At 39.5% G+C, this 25,373-nt stretch overlaps 2 protein-coding genes across 5 annotated transcripts in view; one reads left to right on the top strand and one right to left on the bottom strand.

Annotated features, from left to right (window-relative positions):
• The window catches only part of ogfod3 (2-oxoglutarate and iron-dependent oxygenase domain containing 3), a 55,116-nt gene extending 49,733 nt beyond the window's left edge, over positions 1-5,383 (top strand). For 2 of the 4 annotated variants that reach the window (XM_015395398.1, XM_015395380.1), the window contains one exon: positions 3,478-5,383. In XM_015395398.1, coding sequence (XP_015250884.1) covers positions 3,478-3,614 — 137 coding nt within the window. In that variant the 3' untranslated portion in view covers positions 3,615-5,383. The remainder of the gene's footprint in view (positions 1-3,477) is intronic. The other 2 variants (XM_015395388.1, XM_015395371.1) reach the window with 1 other exon arrangement.
• A 12,950-nt stretch (positions 5,384-18,333) lies between these two features.
• Positions 18,334-19,484, bottom strand: LOC107098227 (urotensin-2 receptor-like). The gene has a single exon (XM_015395760.1). The coding sequence runs from the start codon at positions 19,456-19,458 to the stop codon at positions 18,367-18,369; it is 1,092 nt and encodes a 363-aa protein (XP_015251246.1). The 5' UTR covers positions 19,459-19,484; the 3' UTR covers positions 18,334-18,366.
• Positions 19,485-25,373: the final 5,889 nt, after the last annotated feature.

Genomic DNA, 25,373 nt, shown 5'->3' with positions numbered 1-25,373 from the left:
TGTCGGACCAGCACGAAATCCCCACATACTGGCGGTGACTGGGAATCCCCAGCAGCAGCTGTCTCAGGGGGGGTCACCTCTTGGGGGTTTCTGGCAGCTGGAAGTAGATGGTAGCGTTTTTCAGGTATGTGGTACCAACTGCAGGCACCAGAATATTAAAAGCGAGCGTATTTTGCTGGCAGGTTTCGACGTTTCAAGTTAATTAAAGCGTTAACAGTTTCAGAGGAGTGGACATAGAGCTCTGCATGAACATCGCTGTCTGCTGTACAATATACGACCGTAAGCATTGCTAGCTAAAAGCATGTTACCTACTGATGGAGGTCAGAGGGCCCAGTGACGGCTGTGTATGTTAGATGGTGAGATGATGTCTCAGCAAAATGTCATAAAAATAAAACCTTTTGATGCAACAAATAAAGATTTGAAAAAAGTAAATCATCAAAATAATGCCGGGGTCATGTAGACAGCACTTCAGGATATCCATGTCTATGGGGTATTTGCAAAAAAATGTTGATTTTGGGTTGAAGTTAATGATATACTATACCTCTTTTATTTGCAAATCTTTATAACACTTCAGAAGGACCAAGATCAACAAAGTAAACATCTCAGGATTCAAAAATAGACTTCAGCAAATAGTCTTATAAGACACTTCTGACATGGAAGGCGGGTCATTGCACAACTTTGAGGCAGGGAGAGCAGAACTTTCTCCTCTTAGTTTGCTCTTGTTTTTTATTTATTTATTTATTTGGTTTAGCAGGCCTCTTTAATAATTAAATATGAAGTACACAAAGGTTCAGTGCTGGGAACGAATCTGTCTTTACTTGGCTCTATTGCATTCTGAAAGCAAGAAAGCTGCCTTACTTTTGTGCCGAGCTTGATTGTCCCAGTCAGATTATAATTTAAATTTGATCTAGCTGAATCGGATCAGAATATTCTGAGTGGAATACTTACATGGCACATATTTAGTCTGATCGATCATTTATTTGCTTATGTCCATATAAATGTAGTTTAACTCCCACAACAACATGCCAGGCATTCATATATCTTCTCTAGACAATAAAGCCGTAAGCTGTAGCTGTCAAGGTGCCTTGGAAAAAGTACTAAAGCAAAAATAACTTGTTTAAATTTTTTATGCATATGCTTTTGAGATTTAATGTGAAGTAGTTGCAACTAGGGCTGGAAAATGTGGCTTTGAAATATAATTTCAGGTTTTTTAATTCTAAATCTGATTATTTCTTTATTTTAATGATTAAATAAAAATGAGAAATAACAAGAATAACTTCTAAAAAGTAGCTTTTATTCCAAAAATCTCTTCTTGGAGTTGACTTGAAATCAAAGTGCAATTAAATACAAACTGTTACATGCTTGTAACACTAGTTGGTAAGCCCTATAATGTAAACCATAACACTATGACACACAATATGTCTACAGCTAGCTGGTATTACACAGTTATTGGTAGTATACATCTAAGAACAAGAAGTAAACCAACTGATGTTACTTTAAACTAAGGAAGCCCAAGGAGTGCATTGGTGGGAAAAAGTCCAGATTCTTTTAAAAAATTCAATCTTCATAAACCGCTAATTGGAATTAATGATGCTATTAATTTACCCTTCAGCCCTAGGTGCCACATTAAGTAGTGGGTAATTGAGAAATTGAAGGAAAATGAGGCTTAGTTTTATTTTTATAAATCTGTTGGGTCCATCTACAACCCCAAATTACACATCATTCCCTTAGGGGCAGAAATGCATTTCACAAGGCACGGAGTGAGTAGCTGCATCAATAACCTGTTGATATGCAGCAAAACTCGATGCAGTGTTACACTTATGCGCTACCATGAAGATTTAACACATTCACAAACTTTAGATGGAAATGCAGCCCAGATGTGGGATCGTTATACAATGATGTAGAAAAGCAAGAATCGCAAAATAATGATTCTAATAAAGCCAGGCTTACACTGTGTTTTTTGCCCTTTTTTGACCGACTTTCGAGTTGTGCAAGAATTTTTCGATCGGCCCGACTTTCAGCCTGGTAGTGCATCATATAGTGCAGCGGTCCCCAACTGTTTTTGCACCATGGACCACTTTATGTCAGACAATATTTTCACGGACCGGCCGGGGGGGTAAATACGATAAAGTAAAATGATACGAGTGGCATAAAATCAAATACAAACAGCATAAAAACAAAACAACAAGCCGGTCCCATCTAGGCGTAATCGGAGAAAATGACACACGAAGTGTGCTCCTGATGTCCAGTCTGCTCCGTAGCTTTGTTTTGGTCGCTGTAACTGCAGAAAATCCCGCTTCACAAAGATAGGGTGTTATAGATAGGATGAGTCTTGAACTGAATTAACCTGTGTCAAGAGGCACAGATGCACCGACTGATGTAATTGGGAGAGAATACCGCAACATTACTCAGACTCTGATCGTCGACAAATTATTTATATATATATATTTTTTATTTATTTATTTTATTTATTTTTTTCTGTGCGGCCCGGTACCAAATCACCCACAGACCGGTACCGGTCCGCGGCCCGGTGGTTGGGGACCGCTGGTATAGTGTATAGGGGGTAACGAGGGACGATCAGCCTCTTATGACCATCTCCCGATCAGGAATCGTGAGGTCAGGAGAAAATCAAACATGTTTGAAATTCAGTCGGCCATCGGGTGCAAACAAGGATTCTTCTTCTTCTTCCTCTCAGATGTAAACACAAAGCATGGTGGGAGTGCGAGTGAAATGGAGTTCTTTCTGTAAAATTGACAGACCGTAGTAACCACGTTTGCTCAGCTATGTCTTTGTCCCTATACGTCGTCGCCTTTTCTTTTTAGGGCTTTCCACACAAAATTGTAAAAAATTGCTGAGGCAGCGCGTTTCTCTTTAGTGAGCTTCATATTCCTCTTGTTGGGCTTCTGGATAGATGAGTCCAAGTAGCACCACCTCACTGCGGAGCTGAGTCCGACATAGTTTTTGGACGTACAGTGTGAGCAGGTAGATCGTATCAGAGCCGCACAGTGTGAGAACATGCATCGTGAGCGGTGAACTTTTAAACCCTGTGGTTTCATCGTAAAGGTTGAGCTCTAGCAGCGTGCATCGGTTGAAGAAAAATTACATAGTGAATGCCCGGCTTAAACTGGATTCTCATGGAATGAAGTTTTCTAGAAAAATAGACCTGACTTTTTTTATTTTTATTTTTTTTAGATTTTATTAAAATAAATGTTGGTTCTATCAATTCATGTAATAAACATGTCAAGGTGTTTTGCTAAACTCGTGTTTTGTACCCTGCTGCTCACCATTTGTTTGGTAAAGATCCCCTTCTACCTCTTTACCGAATCATGTGCTTAACATCAGCCTACAATATTCAAAGCTTTGTGGCTATGGTTCAAAACACCAGATAATGATGAAAGCCATAAGGCAAATGTTTCTTGATGTCTTTGTACATTCACTTTCTTCTAACAAGTTTTTTTATTTTTTTTCCCCATCCAGGGCGAGTCTCTTTCTTCTCCTCTGGATCAGAGAACCTTCACCGTGTGGAGAAGGTAACATGGGGGACACGTTACGCCATCACAGTCTCCTTCACTTGTAACCCCAGCCACGCCATCTCTGACCCCTCGCTGCCCTGAGGTGTCCACCGATGACGGAGCCGCCAATATGCTCAGACGAGCCCTGCAACAAAGATGGAAACAAAGAAAATTAACAGGAGGAAGAAACTGTTTTTATTAGATTTTCATAAGTAAACCAGCTGCGATCAAGAACTCTCAGCAGCTGCAGCGTAAAAACAAGCAGCAGGCACGTGAACGCAGCAAAGAATAAGTGAATGTATATGTAATTGGTTCTTTTTTGAGTATCCTAGGTGGAAACTATGAGATGATAAACTTCAAATGGTTGGTTTACTTCTGCTTAACCAGCAGCTGTTCTGCTCCATTTTTTTACTGGAAGGAAAAAGTCCTGGTTCTCCTTTTTCCTCCTGTTTTGAGCAGTGGTTAAAAGGCCTACACTGCTGATGTCATGGTGCACAAGTTGGGTTTTAAGGATGCTAGCTTTCTCCATCATTCCACTGCTGATGAGGATCCACGTCCTCAGAATGTACCCAGTGGAAGCTTTGCTTCATGTTCAGGAAAAAGATCTTTTTCACACAGATTATGAGTTCCACTCACTAGAAATCCTGCTTCAAAAACATTTCCACATAATTTTTTCTTACATTTAAGAGCAAAACTTTGCATTCTGCAAGAAAATTCTCTATAATTTCTGTTATTAATAATGATAGCTAGCATCTGAAAGTGTCAAAGCTTTTACACTGGATACCCAGTGCTTGGTAATTGCAGACATGTCTCAATGCAGACTTTTTCCTTAAGTTTCGTCTGCTCTCCTATTTCTTCTGTTCTTGATTTCTTTTAAAGTTTGTTTTAGTAGAAAAAGACAAATGTTTTCAAATGATCAATTCCATATTTAAGGGAAGAAGGCTTTTCAAACCAACCTGGTCCTATAAAGTAAAATAATTTTCCTCTAAAAATACCAATAACAGGCACCAGATTTCAGTATATGACCTCACTATGAATGAATGCTGGCCCAATTTTTACAGAATAGTTTTAATAAACCAGGGTTTTTAATCATAAAACATATAATCTAAATTCTAACCTAAGTACTCTGCTTATCTTTGACATGAAAAATCTCCAATAGGATCAAATTGTTTTTTTTCTCAGCGATGTAAATCTGCCAACAGCTTGGATTGTTGTTCATGTTATTTTGAATGTGTCAGGGTTCCTGCTTGGTTCTTATGATTCAAGGGATTGCTTGTAAAAAAGAAAAACCAAACCATAAACCCGCATCTCAAACTGAAACCGCTTTAAAGATGTAAATCTTCAGTGATTCTCAGGGCCTTTGTTTGTTTTATAAAGGACATTTCTGTTGGTCTGCATCTGAAGGTTTGTTTATATCTTGCCGTTGTATTGAAGTACTGACCTGAGAGAACTCAATGTGCCAAAGCCCTGTTTTAGCACACAGAGGTAATGTTCTCCTGTTTCCTTTCAGCAATTATTAAACCATAACACTTGAGTGAACGTTTTGTATTTATAAAATAAGCCAAGATCACTTGTGTGTACGCCTCCATTCTTATCTGCACTTTGGGAGCCACTCGAGGAAATTACTTGATTGATTGATCGGTGTGAGAAAACATCTTCCCTTCCTTTCCTATTTTCCACACAGCTGCTGTAGCCAATCCTTTGTTTTCGCTCCCATTTACTCTTGATATATTGTGGAAATTGGCTTTAGAGGGAGTCACTGAAACTTTATTTCATCTTGGTTACTTCTTTCAAAGTTGAGTGTGCACACTTTCTGAGATTTACTTTGTTTTTAGAGACACCGGAATATAGCAAGCTCCTCATTCCATAATTACTTAAAAGGGAATTGCTGTTTTTTTTTAATTTGTTTAATTTCCTTTTGCACGTATGTGATGTCAGCACTCCAACAGCGAGCAGAAAATAAATGATAAAGCACATCTCATCCTAGTGGCTTACTCTACCCACATCTAATCATTGAAAAACGGATTGTTTTAAATCATAGGTTATGAATTAAACTTAAAGTTACAGTCTGTATCTAAACTCTACAGAATTATGGGCAGAAGCTGCTTTTATATCCCACAATGACAGAGCTACTTAAATCAGTTTTTCTGGGAGTGTTAACAGAACTGACAAGAATCAAAGTAATGACATTTAAACGTTTGACAATGTGACCCTCTGGGCCATTGCAGGTTGTCGTCACAATAATGTTAGAGCCAACACCAATACAAAATTCAAAATGAAATGTAGTGCCTGTTAAACACGAAGGCATCAAACAGATGTCTTTTTTTATTTTGACAAAAGCAGCAAATAAAGATTTAAAAAAGTAAATTGTCAAAATAATGTCCAGGTCGTGTAGATCATCAGGGCATCTGTGTCTATGGGGTATTTGCAATAAATATTGATTTTGGGGTGAGTTGATCCTTAATGATATACTATACCAGTTTTATTTGCACAACTTTACAACACTTTAGAATGACCAAGCTCCACAAAGTATAAATCTCGGGATTCAAAAATACAACAGCACAACTTTGAGGCCGTAGCAGTGAAAGTGTCTCCACATTGTTTCATCTTGGGTTGTTTTTTTTGTTAGCAGGCCTTTTAAATAACTAAATGTGAAGTACCCCAAGGTTCAGTGCTGGGAATGAAACATTATTTAGCATTTAGCATCATTAATAAAGTGAAAGTAGAATAATGTGCCCAGACGTTCTTGTTTCAATTAGAAGTTGCTCTGCAGCATTTCACAAAACCTACAGGCTGGGGGGGCGGAGCTAAGGGCGGTCATTCAATTCAAAGTGTACAAAATGACATTTTAATAGTAAATTAACATTAAAGTGACAACAAAAATAAATATTTTCATAATGTACTAACATTGAATATGAAAAATACTGGATTCATGATCTGTTAAAAGCTAGTTTTGTGCTTTTAGAGGGTGAAGGGAAAGTAATGTTGGCACATCATCTAGAAGACTTGTAATTAAACATGCTGCTCAAGCCTTTTAATGTATGTTTATGCCTTAAATACCCATAAATGTTTAATTTGGACACCATCCATGCATAAATATGCATGTAGATTTATTAGCAAGGGCTTCATGAAAATCCAGTCAGTCTTTATTGATTTATTTGAAAAATATATTGCACTCTTTCCTTTATTACTGTAGGTTGACCCTGAGCTGGTTTCGGTACCTATTGCTTTTATATTGGTCCTTGCTCAGCCACTGCTGCATGCATCTAATCGACACATTACCACAGAGCCAGTCACAGTGATACAGCCTAGATGTTACAAATGTATGAATCATTTTTCAGATAATGAATATTGAGAATACAATTCATTGAATTTAATTTTTACTCCCATTCTAGGGGTTCCTTTTTACATCAGTACAAAAACAACATGCTGTGGACTTTTTCAAATGGCTTTAGTCTAGCGGTGCCGTTTTATTCCGTCTCAGTCCAAAGCAGCAATACTCTTGCTGGCAGTTGTGAAGAGGAGAACTGTTCAGTTTTTTAAATGCAAAAGGGGTGAGGTTCATGGTACTAAAGTTAAGATTAAAAAAACTTTTGACAGATTGAAAGTAGTATAGTCTTCTATCCACTTCAGATGTTTTACACGTCCCCACCTGCAGAGTTTAACTGTCCCTCGGTTCACGGGAAACAAATTATTGGAAAAAATATGGCTGGTTTACCGCAGCACAGCTCTGCTTTATAAGCATCTTAGTTTATGCAACAGGAAAATGTTTGACATCTCTTCAAATTTTTAACCAAGTAAGTCTACAGGATCAGTTAAATACAAATCTGGATTTATAAAACCATGTCCACACAAAAAAGTAAGCACATTTGCTTCATAGATCTCTGCTGTGCCCTAAAGTTTGGTTCCAGGGCTCCACCTCATGTACGGCCCGATATATACAGCCGTAAATGGTCCATTTTGCATTTAAATGAGCCAGGTTATCAATATTACTTAATGGTTACCATGGCAACTGACACCAGGTAAGTAACAAAAGGCGCCATTTAACCAAGGCGGAAATAGATGGGTTTGTGAGTGAGCTGGAGATTCATATATGTTTGGTCTGATGTACCGACTGATCGTATTAACGAGGACCTCTGTGCAGCATTGCATTTATCGCTGGCTGGGATATCTTCAATTTATAATAATTTCATACAATGATTTTGTTTCAGAGAGTTTCTTCAGGCAGTTTCTTTGCATCCGATAAAGTCAATCTATAATTAAAGATTCATATGATGAAATGAAATGTCTGAGATGAATTAGGATGGATTCTGGCTTCAGTTCTCCGCCTTATTAAACATCTTTATCACCAGTTTCCCCTCCCTCCAAAATGGGCATACCTGTACGGATCGGTCAGAGATGGCGTGAGTGACCACACATTTTCATGCCAAGTTTGTTCTTTATTTTCATAGATTACAACACTTGCATGGAAGTCCGTATTTGCAATGCTTTATAATGAGACCCCAGCCTTTGGGAGCTGACATAATGATTTAAAATAGCATTTATTTATTTTTTGATACAGGTTCTCTGGCAATACATAAAATTATACTGGGTTTTAAAGGTGCAAACTGTTGACCTTCCTTTAAATGATTTCTCCCTTTGTTGTTTGAACATGTTGCTTTCCACCTGCTTTGCCCTAAACTTTCAAAGCATGCCCGTTGGGCAGCAGTCAGCTGAGTATGACTCAGAGGACCATTTGGGAATATCATAGCCCACCCTTCCCTGGCACTACATGCTAATTAACCACAGGGGAAAGAGAATAAAGCAAGTAGTAATTTTTTTCCCCCTCTTACCTCACGGGCGAGGCATGTTCATCATTTACAGATGAACCAGAAACCACAGAGAGGGCTAACATTGGCTGGCACTCTTCAAATTGATACTAGAGCTTATCATGTCAATGCTGGAAGGCTTTAGTGAAGTTTAGAAGCTGATGCTAAAACACTTTTTACATTCCCACCAAAGAAATATGAAAACTTATCCTGCTAAGATGCTCTTGAAAACTGGAAAAAAAAATCCAGGGACATAAAAAGTGATACCTGCACAAGTAAAGGGAAGAAAATATTGTGCAGGGCCGGCCCGAGGCACAAGGAAATCAAACGACTGCTTATGGCCCCCGGATGAGGTAGGGGCCCCTGAAGAACAATTATTTTGTTTGTTTTCTTGCATGTATAATGTATTTCAACGTAAATATATTAACAAAAAAAAAAAAACACACACATCATGATTTCATCATGATGTGTTTTTTTTTTACATTCATATTGATTTTATCATATAGTTATAATTCAATCTGAAAAACTCACACGGAAAGAAAAAGACAATTAGAAGAATTTTATTGATACAATTACTTTAGTCTTTGGCGCTCAGATGTTGGCAGGAAACATTAGCGCTGAATTTTGATTGATATGCATGATCAGACATAAAGAACAGGGCTGTTTCCCTCCAGGCCTGAAACTGGTGGTGTAGTGGAGATAGATGAAGTTGGTCAGTCTGTAGACTGCTGGTTAGTGAGACGGTCTGCTGAGCTTTATGGGGAGATCCAGTGGACTGCGTGAGCTGATGCTAGAGCTTCATTCAGGGACCTGGAAGATGGAAATCCAGTTGGATAACACAGGTTGAGAGAACCTGTCCACGATGAGCAAGCATGAAGCGACAGTGGAGAGGAAAAACTCCCAGTTGGGAAGAAACCTCTGGCAGAACCAGGCTCATCATGGCGGTCTTCTGCCGGACCGTTTGAAACAAGACATGGAACGCAGTAAGAGTCCAGGAGTGATGAATTTTGATGAAGTTTTAGCTACGATGGTGGAGGAGGGGCTGGAGGTGAGCTGAAGCGGGGTCATCTGAATGAAGTCACACAGCGCAACCGCCGCCTGCACACAGGAGCAGACAAGTGCGGATGGCCTTTTAAGATGAACGTTGGATGCTGATTGGTTTTCGTGGAGGTGTGGTTCAAAGCTGATTGGCTGATCGCTTTCATCCACCTATGATGGTGGATGAAGGCAGCAATCAGTTTCTTCAGTTGAACTTCTGCCTAGGCTCTGTTTTAATGGTGAGTCGAAAAGGAACAATCACCATACTGATAAAGGCCATAACGCATAACACACCTTGCACCTCATTCAGGGTCTTTCTTCATAAAACATGACAAGAGCAGCTGGCTGAGCTCTGTGCTACACAAAGATATGCTGTCTGCTCACTTATAGCCAAATGCAGTCCAGCTGATAGGGACACAATCTGATCTGGATTGCACCCTGTTCTGGCTGCATTTGACTTTCCAAAAACAAAACTGAAAGAACAAAATATTCCAGCAACTGAATGAAGCAGTGAAGTTCCTGACCTCAGGATGCAAAGGGCAGACCTTGGCCACAAAATAATCAATGTAGATTTCTCAAAAGCATATTAATCAGTCAAGTTTTATTTTCAGCACAGAGAAAATGTTTTAACAGTCAAACCCCGGATTTCTGAAACCTTCAAAATAAAAAGTCAAATGCTATTTGGGTAAGCTGCTGTTTTATTAAAAACAAACCTAAGGTTTTCATCTATATTGCTCTAAATGCCAAACTACTGAGGCTAATATTAAATCTTGAGGAGATTTTAAAGAGTTTAAATTTCTATAATCCAGCTTTACATTAGAAGAGCAGCATCTAAATCTAATTTTACACAAGTGGATCACACTTGTTTGTTGACTCGATTTATGTCTTTGTTTGTGGCTCTTGAATGACACCAAATCTCTTAAACATTTCTACAAATTTATTGCCTATAGATTGGTTGAATCTGGTTTATTTAATATCAGATGAAGCTTCTTTCATTGCTCTTTTACCAAAAGCTAAACATTTATCAGAGAATTACAGTGCAGCTAATTGTTTTATGACTGTGAATGTTTGGTTTCGGTTCTCCGAAATCAGGCGCGTCTTGTTCTTCCAAGCTTGCTTTCCGGACAAATCCACCCATTTGGTGACACATTAAATTACAGACTAGTTGGTGGACAGTATTATTTGGCAAACAATGGTACATTTAAACAGTTTTGGTGGGTAAGACCAGCTGTTTGACTAATTAGAGTCTGAACTGGAATTTTTGACTTCGTGTTAGAAAACATTCTTGTTCCCTTGGGAAAATTTGCTAAATTCTGTAATATTTATCAGTCCATTTTATATTTTCTATGAAAATAAATCACATAAGCTCAAGGGATGATGTATATTTTAGGCTTAGGAGAAAAACCAACAACTTTCCATAAAAACAGAACTTTATTTTTTCATGAATTTTGAACATACAAAAGAAGTTGGACCGTTTCCAATCCCAGTTCTGAAATCGTAAAGCATGGAGAGATTGGCTACGATATATTTATGCATGAGTTTAGGAAATCTGGCATGCAGACACAGATGTGGCCATAAAAAATATCCACCTACCCGTTGGGACATTGGCTTGAAAATGTCACAGCTTCAAGATTAGATTCAGAACATTTTCATAATAGCAGCAAATCTGACGTTTCTCTTGTCTGAGTGCTGAATGTGAGGACCATAGCAGACGTGTCCAGACATGTATTACAATATCATACATTTCCTTCTCTCCTCACACTGTTTCTGTCTCTCAGAAGACATGGGGCATGGGTTTGCATCAGTTATCAAGATGTTCTTTACTGTATTCACCTTATATTTGTAGACGTTTAAGGTAAAACCTGAAAACATTGGCAACTGTTTGTTACAGTGAGCAGAAGTCCACACATCTATAAATACAATGCAAGTCTAAAGATCAGATTATTAATACAAAAAAAAATAAACTCTACAAATGTATTTAAATACATATTATTGTGCATTATCCAGTTATTCTGTGATATGCTGGAAATAAAACCATTATGAGTCTAGAATCCCTAGAGGGGGTCCATCTGATAGGGTGTCAGATGAGCTGTTGTTTGAGGTTTATTTGAATATTAAACATAAATTAAACAGAAATACAGGCATTTAATAAGTAAATTATGTTTAATATGTAAAAACTCCAAATGGCTTCCATTAACATTCTTGGTCTGTGCAGAATATACATTAACTTGGAGTTTTATTATAAAAAGTAAAGTTTTATTATGATTCAGCCTTTAAAGCTTCATAGGGGGGTGAGAAGAAAAAAATAAAATAAAAAAATCTGTTTTATTATCCCTGCTGTTGAACTTTTTTGATATGACAAGGTTTCTGTCATATATCCATTTAAATTTTTAAAACTAACAAGACATCCTTTAAAAGCTTGTGTTTTATTGTGATATTGTGACAAAAAATGAATATTTGATATCTAGAATATTGAAACTTTAAATTAATACAAAAGGATGAATCATAATTAGTAAACATTTCTTACATTATCTCAAAATATTACTGAAAAGGCTCCTGTTTTGGAATAAATATGAACACTCCCAGTTTTATCCCTACCTAAAAGGAGTTAATTCATTAAGAGATGTACGCAACCATGTTACCATTATAACAACATGGTGAAGCCTCTGGAACAGACTTTTTGAAGGGCAGGGATGAACCGAAAAAAAGGCCACATTAGCGTCAATTTGGCTCCAAAGGGGGGAACTTCAGCACAATGAGCCGATGCAATCCGCTGGTTTTCCATAGATAGAAAACTTTGAACCAATCTGACTGTATGATCTGGTTGAATTATCGCTGTAAATTGCCTGAAGTTTACATGTGTTGTGAATTGAGTTCATATACATAAACTGAATTGAAATTAATTTTACTTCCAAGGGGGCACTTGAGCACATGCTTTGACCCACAACAGAGCACTTTCTTACCCATTTTGACTCACAAGGGGGCACTATAACACACGTTTTGACTCCCATGGGGGCACTGTAACACGCATTCTGACTCCAATGGGGGCACTGTAACACACATTCTGACTCCAATGGGGGCACTGTAACACACATTCTGACTCCCATGGGGGCACTGTAACACGCATTCTGACTCCAATGGGGGCACTGTAACACACATTCTGACTCCCATGGGGACACTGTAATACACATTTTGACTCCCATGGGGGCACTGTAACACATTTTGACTCCCATGGGGGCACTGTAACACACATTTTGACTCCCATGGGGACACTGTAACACACATTTCAACTCCCATGGGGGCACTGTACCACACATTTTGACTCCCATGGGGGCACTGTACCACACATTTTGACTCCCATGGGGGCACTGTAACATGCATTTTTACTCCCAAGGGGCCACTGTAACACACATTTTGACTCCCAAAGGGGCACTTAAGCACTTATTTTGATTCCCAAGGGGGGGTCTTTAGCACACGTTTCGAACTCCCAAGGGGGCACTTTAGCAAATGTTTTATTTTCAATTATGTGCGTTTTTTAACAATTGCTCCCTGTGCATGCCACTAATCTGGAAGAACACTGTCCCTGAGTTTTAAAGTGAGGAGAAAGGGAACCCTCTTTCTCCTCCTTTCCTAGTACTTAAGGACTGCCCCTGAGCTTACTGTAAAAGTTCTGATGTTTGCAGATGGCACCACTATCATTGGTAAGATCTGCAACAACAACAAAGCTGCATACAGGCAAAAGATGGACCAACTGGTTCAAGAGTGAACTCAAAATTACCTGGAGCCAAACCTAATAAAAAACATCAAAATAAGGTTGGACTTCCCCAAACTAACTGCAACAGTTAACTGCAGAGAGGATCATTATAACTGACTTTCCCTCCATCCAGGATCCATGGAGGTCTAGACTAGACTCTTACCTTCAGGCAGGAGCGTCCCAGCTTTAAAGCAAAAAATTAGCCACTACAAAAACAGTTTCTTTCCCCAAGCTGTGATTCTGATTAACAAAATTACAACTTGGCTGGGAAAAAAATAAGCATACATCCCCATATGTACATACTGCTGCTTATCGAAATTCCTTTCACATATATAAGTAATAAAAAGTTTATTCTGATAAAGGAATCTAAATAGCTGATTCGGGCCTTCAAAGAGAGGATTACAGCAGATTCTCAGTCTGGTAAAGAGATTGTAGAAGATCTTTACATATTCTTTTAATTCTTCCATTTATGGAAAATATGGTCATTTGAAAAACTGCCGACGCATTGAAATTTGGGTTTCCAAGCAAGAGACTGCAAAAGGTGGAGGTGTGCAAGCAAGAGGCTTTTGCTCTAATTAAAAACCTGAAGACAGCACTATAATCTGCCAGAGAGAATGAGGACAAAGGTATAGACTTTCAGAGTCGGGTAATTCTGAAGTTAAATTACTGAACTGAAACCATCTTTAGATGTAAAAATGGTCATTAAACGACTCACAGATGAAAGAGAGGAGTGGGGCAAATGTTCCTAAGTCTCAGTAAAGATATTTTAACCAAAGAAGGGAACCCTAGTTGTTATGAGGCAGGGTCAGACCACATATCAGCAGATTGGGAAAGTTTCCCAACACCACAGCATCAAAATCTTAATGGGTTTTATAAATGCATGTTCTTGCAGTTATATGAAGGTAAATAATGAAATCTGCAACGTGCTGCAAAAAGATGTTTGTAGAAATTCAAAAATAAACAAACACACGATTAACAAAATAACCTCAAATGGATTATTTTACAGTTTCAAGACAGCAAAAGAATAACAAACCGTTTAACTACAGGTGGATGTACATGATTAGAAATCAACCTGAGACAAGTTAAAAACCTTAAATCATCCTTACCTGTATGACTGTTAACATTGGGAGGAACCCTGAACATTTAAAGAGAAGCAAAGGACATAAAACACTCAGCCATCGGGACAAACTGACACCTACACCACATGAAACCAGCCAATCACTGCAGCTCTCCTCACCCATTTAGTCACTACCATCAGTATCACATGTCAGTTCCATACACCCACTTGTTAGGGTGAGTCAATATTGCAAAGCCCCTCATGAATAATAAGGCATAGAAATGAGCCTGTTGAGAGCATTTCTAGTTAAAATCAAAGAGCTTAATGGCTTAAAATGGCTGAATATTAACTACACAACGTTATGGTCTCAGATCTATGAATTTAAGACCATTTGATGCTGTTGGGCCTTAATGTCAAACAAACACACCTCTGCAAATTGTTTAGTATTTAATTTGACAGAGAGGTATTTATTCGCTTAACCAATAAGATAAGATAAGCCTAGCCAGTTATTCCTTAGTCAATTTCACAGGCAAAATATAGGTATAATGAAAACATGTCAACCAATAGTTAATTTACTATGCTATTAATTAGTCTTAACAATATAACACCTGGATATTAACTTTCTAGCAGCAACCTCAATTCTTGTCCCCAAAATGGTAATTTGCTGCAACTTTAACTCAGGTGTTGCATTGGAAGGAGTGGAATCAGTTCTGTGTTCTGAGATGCATGAGATTATCAAGAGGCCTCAGGTCTAGAAACCTCTCTAGATCTTGACTAAAGATCTGGAGAAAAGAAGATGATGAGGGTGAGGCTGACAAAAGTGTTGAAACCTCTGGATCTATCTCTTATTTTTTCATTTTACGGCTGAATTATTCAGTGCATTTGGGTGGGAGTTTATGTGACAGAGGCAAAATATTATAAAGTGCGAGAGAAAGGAAACATGTTTTATACCACATTTTCACAAAAAATAACCAAACTGATATAAAAAAAGAACATAGCTGTGTGTTAAATAGAGTCTTAGCAGCGATCTGATTCGCTCTTTTCTTTGTCTTAGTCCTTCAAACACTGCAATTTTCTTTAAATCAAACTTTTCCATTTTGACCCCAGCTGAAGGGTTTTGACCTCAGCCTGCAGTTTTTTTTTGTTTTTGTTTTTTTTGCAGTTGCTTTTTCTTCAGAATTCCCTAAAAGTTTACATTATCATTCTTCTTATCAGCTCTCTACAGCTTCCAGGTCCCTGCTGAAGGTGGAGGATTCCAACAGTACAATCCTGTCACTACCGTGTATCATGCAGCAGATGGTGGATTTTTCATAAAAAAAAGTTGTTTCGTTCTCATCTGACTAGAGCATCTTCTTTACCATGCTTGTGTCATCTGTATGGCAAATTGCAAAACCACAAGAAATGCCTTCTGTTTCAAACTTCTCCATAACTTTATTCATAAAACTGATTTTACTTGTATCAAGCAATTTAGCTACTGATAGTTGTTACACTACTGTATATACAGTGTCACACACCGAATTATGCAACAATTTACTTTTATAAGAATACTGGACTGGACACAAAGAAGGGTAAATATTCCATCCCCTCATGACGTGCTGTCCTGGTTAGTGAGCCATATTTCCCATTGAACTTTTTGATTCTATTTGATCATTTTGAAACCTAATTCCAGTCTTTTATTTCAAACTAAATTTTTTTTAATAATATATTGAAAGAATTAGGTTAAGTTTGTACAAAGCCAGATGAAGGCTATAGTTTCATTTAACACCTCCAGCAACCTGCTAGATGAGACAAAATTGAGATGCTCTGTGTACCATGAAAAACAGGGGTGAAAAACACCTATTGCATCATTATGTTTTCCTTTAAGATGGCAGGAACATGGGTACCAAAATCAGCATCAGAATCAACTTTGATCAAGTCCACATTGCTCTCACTAAAGAAGTAAAAATAAATGCAAAATGAGAAATCAATATTTTTGTTTTTGTTGGACATATGGAGGGAATCTGAGACTGAGCTGGAGGTTCATTTTTAAGCAACACAACACTCCTTTAGTATAGTATAACAGTTTGAATCAAAGCTTATTTAAATGTTAGAACGGCCCAGTCAAAGTCAAGAATTCAACTGAGAATCTATGGCAAAACCTAAAACTGTTCTTCAGAAATGCTCTCCATCCTATGTTTAAGCTATTTGGCAAAAAACTTAATTGGTCAAAGCAATTATTCATTGCTCCAGTAGCAAATCTACAGATCCCCCTAACTACCCCCTTACTTTCATATCTTTTGAATTAATAGTCACTAATTTATCCAAAAACCCTTACAGCCTTGAAATTAAACATTAAAGAGACATTTTGTTAGGTTTTACTGAAAAATATCTTTACAATAACCTTTTTTTTTTAACCTTTTACCACAAAAACAACTTTTGATGAGCAGACTGACTCCTCAGTAGTTAATCGCCGAGGCAGCTATAGGCGTGGAGCCTATTTTTACTGAATGAACTTCGGGTTGGAAGTTCTCTGTTATTTTACGTCTAGCGTGTCCATGTTAAATGGGTATGATCTTGATTGCAGTGTTACATTAAGGATAGATTTTGTGGATACTCAGAAGTGACCAGCATCCAGGTCAACTCAGACACCACTTAGGCAGCTCCATGTAAGGAGCTGAAATCCCATCTGGATTTCAGGGTTCACCTACTGGGTATTCCGGTAATAGGTGCCCCGAGTGTTATGTGTGAATGTGCGTACTCCGTTTTTTTTTTTTTTGAAGAGTCTGTGTGTTGCGCGTGGGGGCACTAGGGTGGGAAGATGTGGTTGAGACTATGTATTTGTTTACTTGTCAGGTTTGACATCTGGGTTTTTTGGTCCCCCAGCCCTCACCTCGGTGCTCTGAGGGGGCGGGTCTTGGCTCTTCACAACCATCTTTCCTTTGGATAAACTTTACATGCACAAGTGCACTTTTACAAACAACTACAGGTGCTTAGTTCCAGGTACTTAGAGATTAACTTCCATACAGAAAGCCCATATCCTTATCTTCAGGTACCACAGTAAATGTCAGATTAAATAAAACCACTTAGACTTCAGCAATGGTATTAAGGTGTTACTTTAACGTATCTCTAACAGTATATACGTTGGTTGTGCTGTTCTTTTTACAACCCTTTGCAGGTGATGAACACACAGAAGACATTTTATCATTGTCTCCCAGTTATCTCCTTTTTCTTTCACCTTCTCTCCTTTTTGTTTTTCCTTTCATGTTCTATTTTCTCATTTCAGTGTCCATATAATCTGTAATACTCCCTGCATGAATTATAAAAAGCTATTTATATGCATAAATCAAGTGGAACACAATGGCGAAAGCCGTACTGCTCCACTTATGAAAGCAAAATCTGTTAGGCTCTCTCTTTGGCATCAAGACAATTATTCTTATTGCCTCATTTCCAGAAAGGAAACTGGGAAAAATAATGAATAAATTATTTGGAAAATGAGCAGAAAAGTGTTGTGTTTGGCCACAGGTGGCAGTATAATTATACAACACCGTCATGCCTCTTTGACAGACGAAAAATAAAATAGAGGAAGGTATAAGTTGTTAAAAAATCTGCTGAACTGAACCATGACAGCTGAGGAAGACAGAAGCAGGGTGCAAACCACATAGGTTTGGATCACTCTGTGGGACATTTTGATGCCCATCACTGCAATGGTTGCCTTTTAAGCACTTTTATATGTGATAACGGAAATCAGTCTTGCATAAAAAGTTTTTTAGTTTCCTATATGGGCATTTGCTTTACTCTCTTACCTAAAAACTGTTGTTTTTAAGAAGAGAAAATTAGTTTACAAATTTAAAGTCAAAACATGTTTGGGATTTTTTGTTGTACTTTAAAATATAGATTTCTTTTGTACTTCAATAAAGAGGTCAACCATGGCCACCTTGCTCTTCTTTACCTCCTTTTCTCCCTCATGTCAAAAAAGTTTTGGTATCACATAAAACTCCAATCAAATATATTTATTTTAAGAATCCAATGGCTGTGAGCGCCTCTCCCACGCTGTAGTTTTGTGGGCGCATCTTTTTTTGTTTAATTCGCTCACATTAATTCATGCACACTACTTATGGAAACCAAAGCCTAGAATCTTTACATTAAAGTAGGTTTAGGTTTAAAAATACCTACCTACAGCAATTCTTTTCTCAGGAGTCTTTCCCTCCACCCAGTAAGTCACCTGAGCGTCCCCATAACCAGCGTCTCAGAGTTAAACTCATACTGGTTGCTGGAGGATCCTGACTTGCCCCAGGAGTGCAGACTTGGAGGCCGATGCTTGAACGATGAGGTGTACTTATAAAAGCTCTTGTGTCTGTTCTTCAGGTACTCCCTGTAGTTCTTAGTGAGCAGCGTGTAGAGGAAGGGGTTGATGCAGCTGTTGCTGTAAGTCAGACTGGCCACCAGGTAATTGATGCAGGTGTGCGTCTGTGACGCAAGGCTCAGCGGCTTGGTGTGATACAGAGGCAGCAGCTGCCAGATCCAAAAGGGCAGGAAACAAGCCCAGAACACCAGCACGATGGTGAAGATCATGATGAGAACCTTCTGCTTCGGGGAGCGCTTCCCACCTTTGCTGATCACCGCGGTGCGCTGCGATTCCAGATAAGTCCGGGCCAGGCGCACGTACAGGTAGCCGATGATGAGCCCCGGGGCCATGATGCTGGTGCCAAACAGGACTGTCACATACACTTTGTAAGCCAGAGGCGCCCACGTGGGCGCGCACATCCTCTTAACTCCCCCGTCCGGCGTCTTCTTGGTTGTCTGGGCTACCATGATCATCATGGGGAGTGTGAGGAACAGGGAGAGCAGCCAAACACCCCACGCCAAAGCCTTGCGGTAGCTTTTGGAGCGCCGCACCGTGTCCAGCGGCTGCGTGACGGCCAAGTAGCGCTCAGTGCACATGACGGTGAGGGTGAAAATGCTGGCATGCATGGTGAGGAGGTCCAGGCTGAGCAGGATGCGGCAGCCCACATCCCCGAAGTACCAGTCCTTTAGAAAGTATGTGGACACCACGAAGGGGATGGTGGAGAGGTACAGGAGGTCTGCTAGAGCCAGGTTGATGATGGAGATGTACATGGAGGTGGCGAAGCGGATGGAGTGGCACATAACCACCAGCGTGTACACGTTCCCGGACACCCCGATAATGTAGACCACGGACAGGAGCGTCCCGAAAGTAGAGGTGATGACGAGTTCATGATCAACAGCTCCGAGCGACCCGCCGCCTCCACCTCCAGCTCCATCCAGCTGCGGAGTCAGAGACCTGTTGTTCATCACGCTCCGTGGGCTCCGTCCGGACTAATCAGTGCTGCAGGAGTTTGGGTAAAAGCGCGCACCTCTCCACGGCTGGTCTCTCCGCTGGTCCTGCTCTGCGCGCACAGCGCGCTGCTCTCCGCTCCTGACGTCACCCCCCCAACACTTACACCCCGATACTGACAATGTATAGACTAACATTTTCTCCTTTTTCAGCTGAAGGAACCAAGACTTCTGATTTTATGAGAGGGAAAATGATTAGCTGCTTAGTTTTTACGCAAAGACCAAAGAGGGATGAAAACCACAAAGTGCGCAACGAGTCAGAAAAGAACAGATATATGAACACAGGATATATATACAGAAACACACACACACATATAGTTTGAAGTATATATATGCATATAGTTTAAAGTAAAATGCATCACATATTTGCTCTCTTAAGTTAATTTTCTGTACAAGGAAAAAAACCATTTCATTTAGCTGTATGCTTTCTTTTATTGTTTTCCTCTCTCAAATTTGCTCATCAACTGGATTTACAACTGGACATTGACTGAGACTATTATATCTTAATATTCATGACTGTACAGTTATGGCTGTTGGCCTGGTAAGGCAAGGCAAGGCAGGCAAGGCAAGGCAAATTTATTTGTATAGCACAATTTAGTACAAAGAATGCAAAGTACTTTACATGATTAAAATATAGGACAATGAAACAGAATCAAAGCAAGTAGAAAGAAAAAAAAAATACAATAAAAATGCAGAAACAAAAAAGAACATTAAAAATATGTAATGGTGGGAGATTTACCTCCATCCCAAGTCTTCCCATTCCTGTTGAAAAAAGAGTTTTTGTTTTATGCTGTTGCAACATGCATGGTCAGTATTAATAAAGACTGCATGTCACTGTCAGGGTTTGGTTGAGGTTTTGAGGACTCAAATGCAGAGGCGGGGAGAGTTGAGTTCTTAAAGATTTAATTGAATAACTGAGGCCAAAAATCAAAGTGCAAATAAATGGAACCAAAAACCAGACAACTTCATGGGAAAAACTCATGTGTGGAGCCAGGAAAAGATGAGGAACCAGCACTGAGGGAGAGTATATATGGGAGACTGAACAACAGTGGCAGTTCTAAACCAAATGTACCAGGGGGCCAGGAGGGGGCCAGTGTGTTTTCATGGGGGCACAGAAAAGCATTAAATAAAAAAACAGGGCTAGGGATTCAAATACATTAAGAGAGCTGCATGAACTGAAATTTCAATGAGATTAGGTTTAAATAAAATTTTGAAATATATTTTTGAAAAATACATTTATGCTGGGATCCTATCTCAATACCACTGAAGCTATCACCTTATTGTTTTTATATAATTAGTAAAACAGAATTTGTAAAGAAAAAACATGAAATAGATCCAAAGGATCAGTAACTATCAGTAACTATGTCTGTTCCAGCGCAGATCATCATTAGAATTTCTTTGAGTACTATGTCTTCAGTAAAGGGGCCATAACAGGGGCCAGGACATGATCTACAGGGGCACTGGACCCCACTGGCCCCTGTCTAGAACCGCCCATGCTGAACAAAGACAGGACTAATGAGCTGATTGGGAGCAGGTTTGTACAGAGGATTCTAGAAGGAGCTAGGGAAAAGGAGACCAATACATGAGGGCAACAGAGGGCAACCAAGAAAAACCTAAGAAATCCAGAAAACACAACAAAACATGAATCAAACCAATAAAACTAGCAAACAAAGAAAAGCATGGGTCAAAGTGAAACTGAATACTGAAAAGAACTTTAAAGAACCAAGATGGTGACAGTCAGTGACTCCATTGCATCTTGCTGGGCTTTCTTTGATAGAAAACCTTTAAAAAGTTCCATGGAAATACTAAACTTACAGTTACTGCACTGTTTGAGAACTAGGTAGATACCATAACACAGCCAGGATGGTGACATTATTTACAATGGAACTTTTTTTGTCCTTTGTTACTGTTTTTGTCTTTTATTGTTTGATTTAAATTTACACCCTCAGGATTCTATCCACCCTCCTTTAACTTCATTCTTTCAAGATCACGTGAAGTGTAGACATGTGCTATGGAATCTGTTTATATGATATGAATAGCCATTTTTGTATATTATATTGAGACAGAATTTGTTGTTAATTGGTGTAATATGAATAAACTGAATAAAATGTTGTTTCTTCCCATGAATGTTGGTGAGCTTCCCTATTCCTGCTGAAGATAAGCAGCCCCTCAGCATGATACCGCCACTATCAGATTGGATAGTGGTTGCTGTATTTATGGTTACACTGCAAAAACAATCTAGAAATAAGTCAACATTTCTTAAATTAAATCCAATTACCTTTAATTTGAGGCGGTAAGTACAATGAATTAATATATTTACTCTTAAAATAAGAAAATGTGATACTATGCACTTAAAATTAAACCATGAAGTTGTTTTTCTAATTTTAAGTAAATTGTCTTCTTCCATTTGAGAAGTTTCTCACTTACCTCCTCAATTCAAGAAAAAAATGCACTTATTTTCAGTAAAAATTAGTTATTTTGTGTATGTGCATTGTTTTCTTTACATGCATTTGTTTTTTTATGTCAGCTGATTCTCCCACAGGAGCTGTGATCTTTGCTCCTCCACCAATTCTTGCACAGCTGTATTTGCTGATAGACTTTACACATGAAACAACAGGAGGGGGCGCCATAAATAAAACCATATACTGTAAAACGTATTGTAAGAAATTTAAGATGTTTCACCTCTGGATATTGGACAGCATGAGCTGTGAGCCAGACAGCTCAGACAAAAAAATGCCCGTGTGCCTGATAATAAAAAAAAAAGCTTGGCTGCCAATTTGGATATCGTATTTTCTTCCAATGCAAAAATTAAAGCTGCAGGGATAATTAACCTTGTGAAGTGACACCAGGTTTGCCACAATATTACAGCACTCACTGTGCATTAATGATCCTATCTCAGTTTTCCTCTATTTTATGCATCCTCAAGGTTACTGCAGTGGTGCAATAAGTTTTTTTGTGATTGACGGGTAGCTCCACGAAAAGAGTTTGAAATGTCAGTAAAATGGTACAGGAGGAAAAAACCGGAGGAAGGAAAGTTATACTGTTGCTGTTTTTCTCTCTGCAGCCTCAGAGCTAAGCTTATGAACTGTAGGAAACTCAGTTTTAATTTTATCTTATTTCATGTCTGATGTATAATGTTCCACATTTACTACTTCAGATGTACACAACTTAATCCAAGACATGAAATAAAGGTAAATATGTGCCTGTTTGAGAGCTCCCTGGCTTTTTCACACATGAACAAATGCATTTTAGTTGACATGCTTTTCTAAATTGCTCTCTGGTCTAAGAATGATATGGATGGTTTTGTATCCTCATTTCTCCCCATGTACTATTGGGGACAGACACCAACCCTCCAAATGGCTCTGAGAGGATTAGGTCAGTACAGGAATTGGATGCATGAATTTAACTTAATTTTTACTGACTTTGACTTGGCTTTTGAACAAAGTTCGTTAATTATCATTAATTTAGAACATTCCAGATGTGTATTGTGAACTTGTTTTATCACTTTCAAAACTGGAACACAGGAAAACATAAAAAACATAAAAAAAATATATTCAAGTCCCTCTAGCAGGTGACAGCATTTCTTACCATTAAACATACCTAATGTAACTGGTTCCAGTATTATTTAGTAATATTCAATTGATGTGACACAATATGTATGAACATTCTATGTATGATGCAATGTAACCTAAAATTCTTGAGTTCGCTATGAGCGAACTTAAGGACCGTGGACATGTTTTACACACTGCATGTTCATGTGCATTGCCTTCATGTCCTAGCAAAAGGTCTGAATCTCACGTGCAGCACAAGAGGAGGCTTTTATTCAAGCTCTTTGATGAGGCCATGATTACATTGCTGGTGGAGCACAGGGCCCGTGTGACTGACAAAGAAAAAAAGGAGAGGTGCCAGCTGTACCCCCGAAGCAGGGTTTCAATGACTGCTTTAGTCTGCTGCATGCGCTGGGAGTACGTGTGCCGATGTTGTAGTTCACTTTGATGCCACTTGTGCAGGTAATCGCTCAGTCCTGTGGATCTTGAGCAGGGAGAGGAAGCGTGCCCGCTATCATCTATGGGATGGACACCTGACCATGATAGCCTTGAATGGTCTGAGCTTACTTTGGAACCATACCAATGATGGCAGGACTTCGGGGAATGGGCCTCGGCATGGGGGTGCTTTTTCTCATTATTTCTTATTTCCCCAGGAGCTTAGAGGGAGCTTATCCTCAGTCTCTTACCTGCAGCAAGCTGGCTCTGTGCCATCCAGGAGATTGTGAGGCCAAAAAAGTGAGAGTGCCAAGGTATTGGGTTGGACAAACAAACTTTGCAGCGAGCTGCGTCCTCAGGATCGCAAGGCAGACGAAAGGAGTGCACCTTGGCATGTTGTCCGACTGACTTTCTTGTGTCTTTCTATCCTATTTGCTCCTTGGTGTTATAAGGTGGACCAAAAATAGTGCTCCCTAGGCACAAGGCTCTATTTTAACATTCACAGATCCCCAAACCAGCCCTTGGCTCTGCTTAGAAAACCCGTCCTGAACTGTTATGAACAGCACCTGTGACAGAGGTTGCCAGAGTTCAGCATGCACCGGGAACAGGTCCGGCTAAATGCTGGCAATGCAGATCAGAGTCCTGCCCTTGTACAGCACCAGAATGGCCCCTAGTAAAGGCCCCCTTACTCCATACTCTTGAAGCATCCCCCCCACATGGCACCAAAAGGGCAGCAGTTAAATGTGTTCTCCAGGTTCAAAAAACCCATAATATGCATTTCATAAAACTTCCATGCATCCACAAGCACCCTGCAGAGGGTGGAGAGCTGGTCCAGTGTTCAAAACCCACACTGCTCATTGAAGCCAAAGGTCAACAATCAGCCAGACTTCTGTCTGTCGAGTTTTTTTTTTAACCACCTCGAGTAATTAACCAGTCTGACCCAAAATACCCAGCCACCACTTCAACCAGGCAAAGCATGTTGGGTTGAGGAGATCCTCAAAGTAATCATTGCACTGTCTGACAATGTCCTCAGTCAAGGTCGGGAGCTCCCCTCTCCCAGTGAATACAGTAATAGCGAAGCTCTGCTCTCCCCGAGGAGGCATTGCCAGAATCCGTTTAAGGCAGTAGACTTTCTCCATGGTTTCTCCAAACTCCTCCCAGTTTTTGCCACTGCTACCACCTGGGCAGAAGCACACTAGACAGCACCTGCTTGCTGCCTAAGGAACCCCAAAAGCCACTCTAATCAGGACTCATTCTTCGACTTGTTGTCATCTCTTATCATTTGTGTCCACCACCAGGTTAAGGGTCGCCCCCATGGCAGGCACTGCAGAATTTATGGTCATATCTACGGCAATATGCATCAACAACAGAGGCAACAACAGAGGCAGAATTATGGGTAACCCAGATTGTGGATTAAAACCATAACTGTTATGTACAATTTCGATAAGCACTTGGGTTGTCCGTAACATGTGGTGGTGCGCTGTAACCAGTGGTTCCATTCAAGGTGCACAGTCACCATTTTTCTGTGTGTGATGTGTAATCATGTACTATACATACTTACGGAACTGTCGCCGTATCCTAAACCTTTGTCGCGTGTTGTACTTCATATGGGGCCCACCCAGATAATGTTGCTTACAGGCCTATTGTTGTGTCATTACGCCATTGGTCTTGATTCAGGGGTGGTCATCTGTGTTAATCATGAAACGTTTTGAACCGTTCTTGGTCTGGTTCGTCATCCAGAGCCTAATGCCTCCAGTGACTCTACTAGGAGCTTTTAAGCCGCCGATAGGATCCTCTAGAATCACCTGAGCACTGAAACCCCTCCTCTGTGTTAAGGTGGTGATTCAAGAGGGGAATTATTTTTTCAGAGTTTTTTTTTTTGGAAAAATT

The sequence above is a fragment of the Cyprinodon variegatus genome, unplaced genomic scaffold (assembly GCF_000732505.1).
Source record: "Cyprinodon variegatus isolate N-32 unplaced genomic scaffold, C_variegatus-1.0 Scaffold26, whole genome shotgun sequence".
NCBI lineage: Eukaryota > Metazoa > Chordata > Actinopteri > Cyprinodontiformes > Cyprinodontidae > Cyprinodon > Cyprinodon variegatus.
Note: the sequence above shows the minus strand (reverse complement) of the source record. Positions and strands in the feature narration are given on the sequence as shown.